General features: G+C 42.6%; 1 protein-coding gene across 2 annotated transcripts in view; it reads left to right on the top strand.

Moving 5' to 3' along the window:
• The first annotated feature begins 433 nt into the window (after nucleotides 1-433).
• The window catches only part of ANKRD13C (ankyrin repeat domain 13C), an 85,063-nt gene continuing 77,191 nt past the window's right edge, over nucleotides 434-8,305 (top strand). Inside the window, exon 1 of one of the 2 annotated variants that reach the window (XM_077905009.1) lies at nucleotides 434-871. In XM_077905009.1, coding sequence (XP_077761135.1) covers nucleotides 484-871 — 388 coding nt within the window. In that variant the 5' untranslated portion in view covers nucleotides 434-483. The remainder of the gene's footprint in view (nucleotides 872-8,305) is intronic. The other variant, XM_077905008.1, reaches the window with a different exon arrangement.

Here is an 8,305-nt window from a genome sequence, read left to right as displayed (position 1 = left end):
GCCGAGGCGGCGCGTCGCGGGGGCGGGGGCGGGGGCGCGGGCCCGGCTGGAGGCTCCCGGGCTGCGGGCGGGGCGCGCTGCGGGCCGAGCGCGGGGCGGAAACACGCGGCCGGGGAGGCGCCGCGGGAGCCCGGGCCCGGGACGGGAGCCGGCCGCTCACGTCTCGCGGTGTTTCCTCCCTCCGCCCGCGGGAGCTCTCGCGAGACGAGCCGGGGCAAGATGGCCGTGCCCTGCTCCGCGCTGTGAGGCGGCGGCGGCGGCGGCGGCGGCGTCGCGGCCCCCGAGCCCCAGCCCCCCCGCGGCGAGCGCGCGGCCCTCGGTGCCTCCGCCGGGACATGCGCCTGCCCCGGGCTCGCGGGCGCCCGGAGGGTTCATGCTGCGCCGCGGGCCCCCGGCCGCCGCTCTGATCGCGCCGCGCCGCCGCAGCCCCTGCTCCGCCGCGCGCCGGCAGCCCCCCCGCGCCCCCCCGCGCCCCCGGCGGCGATGACCGGGGAGAAGATCCGCTCGCTGCGGAGGGACCGCAAGCCCAGCAAGGACGACGGCGACCTGCTGGAGCCCGGGGACGACGAGGCGGCGGCGGCCCTCGGCGGCGCCTTCCCGGGCGGCAGGACCGGCGGCGGCAAGGGCGGCAGGCCCGGCCCCCGGGTCCTCAGCAACCACCACCGGCTGCCCGCCAAGCCCGCGCCCACGCCCGCGCCCGCGCCCGCCCCCGCCCCCGGCCCCGGCCCCGGCCTCCCCGCGCCGCCCGCCGCCGCCGACGGAGGCCCCGGCCCCGCGCGCTTCCCGGTGCACGAGAGCGTCTTCAAGGGGGACGTGCGGAGGCTGTCGTCCCTCATCCGCACGCACAGCATCGGCCAGAAGGATGACCACGGTGAGCGCGCGCCGCAGCCCGGGGACCGGCCCCCCGACCGGCCCGACCGACCGGCCCCCGACCGGCCCCCGCGGCCGCCCCCGGCACTGACGCGCGGCCCCTCCTTTGTGTACCGGACGCGGCGGCTCCGCGCTCCCGCCCTCCGCGCGCCCGCCCGGGCACCGGAAAGGGCCCACGTCCCTTCATTGCCCGGCCCCGGCCCCGGCCCCGGCCCCGCGGGCACCGCTGCTCACTTCCACCCGCCATCGGGTTGTCTGCTTCTTGCTTGCTTGCTTGCTCTTTTTTTCCCACCCGCCCCGCCGCTTCCATGAAACTTAGTTCGATACAAAGTGTCTGATGGAATGCAAAGTGTAGACACTCTCTCGAGCTGGATTCCATCCTAAAGGTAAAGTGTAGACACTCTGTATCGAGCTGGGTTCCATCCTAAAGGTAAAGTGTAGACACTTTGTATCGAGCTGGATTCCATCCTAAAGGTAAAGTGTAGACACTTTGTATCGAGATGCATTCCATCCTAAAGGCAAAGTGTAGACACTGTATCGAGCTGGATTCCATCCTAAACGCAAAGTGTAGACACTCTGTATTGAGCTGGATTCCATCCTAAAGGCAAAGTGTAGACACTCTATCGAGCTGGATTCCATCTTAAATGTAAAGTGTACACACTTTGTATCGAACTCGATTCCATCCTAAAGGCAAGGTGTGGACACTGTATCGAGCTGGATTCCATCCTAAAGGCAAGGTGTAGACACTTTGTATTGAGCTGGATTCCATCCTAAAGGCAAAGTGTAGACACTGTATCGAGCTGGATTCCATCCTAAACGCAAAGTGTAGACACTTTGTATTGAGCTGGATTCCATCCTAAAGGCAAAGTGTAGACACTCTGTATCGAGCTGGATTCCATCCTAAAGGCAAGGTGTAGACACTCTGTTTTGAGCTGGATTCCATCTTAAATGCAAAGTGTAGACACTCCGTATTGAACTTGATTCCACCTTAAAGGCAAAGTGTAGACACTTTCTATCGAACTTTCTATCGAACTTGACTCCATCTTAAAGGTAAAGTTAGACACTTGGTATCGAACTGATTTCCCTCTTAAATGCAAAGTGTAGACCATTTGTATGGAACTAAGCCACACTGTAGAAGTTGATGGGCATCTGATACCTGGAGCAAGCCCCTGAAATTTTGTTGGAGTAGAGTGTTGAGCGTTTTGTGTGTTTTTCGTAATTGCTGATAATAATGTTTCACCTTGACACGGCTGTGACTAAGAACCGTACTATGATTTTTCGTAGTGACTTCATCATAGCCGATATGACAAAATAGAGTACCATTTATTATTCAAGGGCCGTATTTCTACTTTTTGCCGTAACTCGGGAGCTGAATTTTTTGTTCCTTTAGTTTTACAAACAATGTGATTGAGTTGACCTCTAAGCAACAGGGCATTTATTTATTTATTTAAAAAATATTTTATTTATTTATTCATGGGACAGAGAGAGAGAGAAGCAGGCTCTATGCAGGGAGCCCGACGTGGGACTCCATCCGGGGTCCCCAGGACCAGGCCCTGGGAGGAAGGCAGATGCTCATCTTTGAGCAACCCAGGCTGCCCCACCAGGACATTTATTAATGAAAATGAATGTGAACCCTGATGTTGTCAGCATCTAATAAGCCATTTTAAATTGGGTAGTTGACAAATATTGTTGATAACTATGCTTTTAAATGAACATGACTATGGCACACATTTAATTAGAATACGCTCAACTCAGTGTTCAAAATAACACATAACACATTAACGAAATGCTTGCTTGAGGAATAAGCTCCCTTAATTCCATTGGACTTTGGGTTTCTTATCTAAAATAAGGGCGAAAATGAGATTAAAAAAAAGAATAAGATTTCTACTGGTTGTGTAATTCTCTAACAACGACACTTGTATCTGAATTTATAATACTGTAATAATATCACTGGCATTTATCAGGATTCAGATCCTCAAGAAATACCTGAAAGCTGCACCTAGTTTTTCATTCCTACATTTACTTAATCCTTTTACTGTTGTTGCAACAAGCATAATATTGTTTGTTGGTGGTAATTATATACTAACCCTTTGAGAAACAGCTTTTATAGGAGATGCGTTATAGCTTCAGGTTATTCATCACTTAATTAGGAAGTTTTTTGGACTTGGCCTTCAGAGTAGGTGTGTGTTTGTGTGTGTATAAATTTAAAATACTTACCTTGAAATATCCGTGAAAACAGATTAAAGTTTCTTTTTGAGCATTAATTTCCTTTGAAAGAAGAGATGGATGAATATGACTGACAAAGTATGATAGTATAGTATGTTACAATTGATCTTCTTGGTTCGTCACGGAAAATACTAAATTATAGTGTTATTGGGCTTCCATATTCTGTAATCCAGCATTTAGAAATTGATTTGTTAAAATACAAATTCTGTTCAAAGTAATTAGAGTCCGAAATCCCTTACGCTCTTGTCCTTTGTCCACTTGACTTCACTTTTTAAATTGCCTTGATATACCAAGTGTTTGCATTGTACTTAGCTGCCCTTGTATTGTTGGTATTTCTGATGATTGTAACCAGTGGTTCACGTACCTTTGGAAAGCGTAATTGGTTTTCTCCTGCGTTATATATTCTCATCTCCGGAACCCCCTGTGGCCACATAATTTCTCCATTACATTACATTACTTTTATTTCTCATATTTTACTAACCTGGATACTTTATTTAGATTTTAAGAATATTTTTTCCTTCACATTACAAAAGATAAATGCTTTTTAAGTCACCAGACATTTAAATACAAGCTATTATATCTGGATTGTTATAACATAAGTGCATAGCAGATTCATACACTCATACGGGTGCATAGCAGAACCATACAGTCATAGCACATCATACCACATAGTTGTATATTCATCAGAGAGATTCCTTCTACAGCATCATGATGATGACTATCATCATCATGAATACAATTTACTGAGTGTGTCAACACTATGCTAAATGCTACCTACATTATCACATTTAATTCTCACAATGACCATGCATAGCAGATTGTTTTATCCTTCTTTTAAAGGTCAGGTAAGTGAAACCTAGAGATGCAAGGAAACTTTGCTAAAGTTTCATACTTGGTATAAATTGCAAAGGTAGGAGCTGAACTAAGAGAGCTGGTACTCCAAAGTCCATGGTCAGCCTCTGTAAATATTTCTGTTGATCAGGACCCACTATACTCCACAGAATTAGATTCTATTAATGTGTAATGTGGTAATTTACAACAAGATTCTTAAATATAATTTTTCTCATTTAGTCTTTATAATAGCCTTATTTTGCCATTGGACAACTTTCAGAGTTTTTCTGTAGAGCCCAAATCTCTCACTCTTGTTTGTTCTTTCTTTTTTTATGTGATGGTACAAATAACTGGGCCACCTCATCCACATGATAGCCCTTTAGATATTTGACAAGAGCTATCACATTCTTATTGTTAGGTTAAACAGTCTTAACTTCTGTATCCATTCCTCCTGTGGCATGGTTTATAAAGTGCTTGCTTAGATGGCCCCTGAAAGAGTAAATGCTATATACATGTGTTAAATAAATGAAAATCTTAATCATCTTCTTTTAGTGAAACTCAGTTTGTTAATTCTTCCCTTTGAGGATGGTGCTCAGGACTAACTTTAGTTGTCTCATAAGTAAAGACAAAAAGGAGGCTCTATTGCTCTAAGCAATATACATTTAGTAATGTGTACTACTACTAAGCACACATTAAATAATACAAAGCAAGAATATGTTGATTTTTTTAATACTGCTTTTTCTCAGGTGATTGGCTATCTCTCTTTTCTATCCCTTCTTGCAGTTTTTTTTTTTACCTCAAACAGAACTTTACATTTATTATATTTTATCTTATTATTTTTGATCCTTTATCCTACTTCACTAGAAAGCTTATTGAATCTTAATTTGTTCACTGTTTAGCTCGCTATTCATTCTTTCAGTTTCCAGTGATCTCTGACTCGATGAACTTTTTTTTGGAGTGCGTGTGTATGTGTATTTTACAAATTACTGACTTGGAGTAAAGATTGAGCTTTTTCTTTTGTGGTAAAGTGTTGGTTGACTATGAATTGCTTTTTCTGAGTCATCAGTTATTTTGAGGAATACTATATCTGGATCCAAACATATCTTTGAAATATAAGTTGAATACAGTAATAGATATAACATCATGAATATATTGTGTTTAGATATGCCAAGTGATTATGACTTATTATATACATATATATATAGTAAAAGCAATTTTGGGGGTAAGGAAAAAAGATAAATTACATTAAATGTACACAAATTTATTAAACTTTATATCTTTAGTGTGTCTTTAGTTAAATACTATTTTTTATTTTTTATTTTTTTAAAGATTTTATTTATTTATTCATGAGACACACACACACACACACACACACACACACACAGAGGCAGAGACATAGGCAGAGGGAGAAGCAGGCTCCATGCAAGAGAGCCCGATGCGGGACTCAATCCGGGGTCTCCAGGATCATGCCGTGGGCTGAAGGCAGCGCTAAACTGCTGAGCCACCCGAGGTGCCCCTATTTTTTCTTTAGTATAGAATTAAAGTTTAAGTCTGAGCCTTTTTTCACATTGTAAAAATTTTTCTCAGTCACTTTTGCCATTGGTAGTTAAAGTATCGTGGTGACATGCTGTTTTTGAAAATTCATGGTAATGCGTTTTACTTCTTTAGCACCTTTAGAATTGAGAATGCTTATTCGGCATATAGAACATTTTCTTCATTTTGACTGCACTTCTTATTTGTTAAACATGTAATTTTGTTTTTCCCCTTGAGTTAAATATCCTTAGACGTAAAGTACTTTCTCTTGGACATTAATCAGAAGCATTTAGGTACCAGAGTGATGAAAGTCCTTGATACATGAATTGCTTAAACCAGCCTTTCCTAGATATGAACAATTTCTGATGTATTCTGAGAGATTTGGCAGTAGATTTCTACTGCCTTTAATTATATTGCCTGGCATATGACAAGCCATCTTCTCTATTAGTTAATTTTCATTTTTACTGAATTGTAGCTTAATCTTTATGTGGCTGTTTCACACAGTGATTAGAAATTTCAAATCTAAATTATATTTTAATTGAGAGTATTGCTGCCAATGTTGGTAACTCAAGGGAATGGTAATGAAATAGTTAACCTGTATAGTGTCTCTGCTGGTGGCTGGCACATTTTTTCAGACAGGGATTTTAAAACATCTTAATTTCAGAAGGATTAAAAATATATGTTTAAGAATTGAGGCAATAGCATAATCTGTTTGGTGCCCATGTGGTAGATTTATTTTGGCTTATTCTATGTCAATCTTTAAATTTCTTTTTGATATTATTTTCTCTGATTTGTGTTCGTCACTAAAATCTTTATGATGGGTGATGCATTTTGCATCTGAGTAGCGACTATAGAGCTACACTTTGCATGGCAAAAAAAATCTTGAATTAAGCCTTAGATGAACAATTTTGGCCAAGAGGGTTACAATGATGGCACATCCTTAAAAGAACAGAAATGGTTTTGTATTTTTCTCCTCACATTTTGTGGTTTTTCTGGACTTTGGTTTTGAAAGGCAGACCTCAGTTTGTCTTAGGAAAAAAGCGAAGTCGTTTCTGGAGGCTCAAGATAATCCATTAACGTGTCACGCACCTTCACTTGGTGGTATGAGCGGAGTTTGGCGGTGAAATCTGTCACTTCACTGATCTCTCAGTGTTGATTCAGTCGATCTTTACCACCATTGACATGACCTTCCTCTCACCTCTTCTCCCATGTGCATCTCCCGACAGAGTAGGACTGTACTTGGCTTAAGTTGCTGTTTCCTGATGGCGTCACTGTAAGTATTAGAATGTGACTTCACACTTTGAATTGTGATGTGAACACACCTGCAGAGCTATCTCATAAGAAGGTGGGAGGAATCCTCTTCTCTCCTTTCCTGTATTGAGCTATAATGGGAGCTGGAACTCTGACCTTTCAACTTTGGCAAAAAAAAAAAGAAACAAATGAGCAGTTATTGACCACGTTGTGTTCTTTGCATCCTCAGTAAGGCAGGAGAATTCTGGAGGACTCCTTGAAGAATTGAATACTAGGCAGTCTGTCCCAATTTGATGTCATTCTTGAGTCATAGAAATCTAATGCAGAGTATAGTGTAATTGGCAGGATGCTTTGGGTTCTGGAAAATAGGCATAGTTCCTGAAAAATTGAGTGGGGGCTCGGCAGACAAACAGTGTGTTCTTGTTTACATACTATTTATTTCATTGGGAGATAGATGGAAGATCAGTTTTGGAGCAATACTGAAGTGTGTAAAATGGGGTAAGGGAAAGAGAAAAGGTCTATTTCCTCTGTGAAAATTATGGATGGTGTTTGTTATCAGAATATAGAGATTTAACTGTGTGACTTAGATGAACTTCATCTATTCTTAAGGCTGTTGCTCCTGTTGAAATCCTGAATATGCCTGCAAAACTAGAAGGCTGTCTCTATATTTGGAATTAGATCTAACTTTGGGACCATGCTTTTCTGCAAACTGGTTTTTTATGAAATTATGCTATTTACTTAATTACTGAAAAAAAGCAGATATAACAGTATCTACTTCTTGAGGCATTATAGTCTCAAATGGAAGACTGTACTTGAAACCATTTTAACTCTGAAAGCTAATATAATAGTAATATCCATTGATAGCAATACCTTATTCTCACTTGTGGTGTTAAGTACCTCTCAGCAGAAGACATTCTTGTCCTTGAGGTTTAAATAGTACTTCAGTTGAGGTTTTATCTGGTACTTGAATTTATCCTGCCTGTCAGTGTACTAAAGGATTAGGTGTATTTGACTCTCCTACAAGTCATCTTTCATCTACTGGTGTGACTTGGTTTAGTGTATTTGGATTCTTGGCTGTAGATATTTATCAGTCATGTTAATGCATGTGCTCTCTTACTCAGCACTACACTGAATTCTATAAAACCACGTGTGCTGTGTTGAATATCCTCTTAAGCATGTACATACCCTTTGGTTGGCTTTCATAGAGAATCATGTGGAGACCTGCATTGTTCTGGGATGGAATGCTTTTTTGGAGAGTTAAAAGAGATTTTAACACTATTCTCATGGCTCTTTATAGTTATTTTTTTCTTTTCTTTGTTCATTCATTGCTTCATTTAACAGATACATACTGAGCTCCTAATATGTGAAAGTGTTTTAGGTGCAGGGGTTACAGCAGTGAACAAAGTGGTCAGAGTCCTTGTTCTCATGGAGCTTATTCTAACGCAAGAAGATAAGTAATAATCTAATAAATATGTAGTATGACTGATAATGATAACTATCATAGAGTGAAATAAAGCCAGGTAAGGAGAATAGAGAGTGCTGGGATTACAGGGGAGGGGAAGTAAAGTAGTATTTTGTTGAGGTCAGGGTCAGG

Source organism: Canis aureus, chromosome 8 (genome assembly GCF_053574225.1).
Source record: "Canis aureus isolate CA01 chromosome 8, VMU_Caureus_v.1.0, whole genome shotgun sequence".
Taxonomy (NCBI): domain Eukaryota; kingdom Metazoa; phylum Chordata; class Mammalia; order Carnivora; family Canidae; genus Canis; species Canis aureus.
Note: the sequence above shows the minus strand (reverse complement) of the source record. Positions and strands in the feature narration are given on the sequence as shown.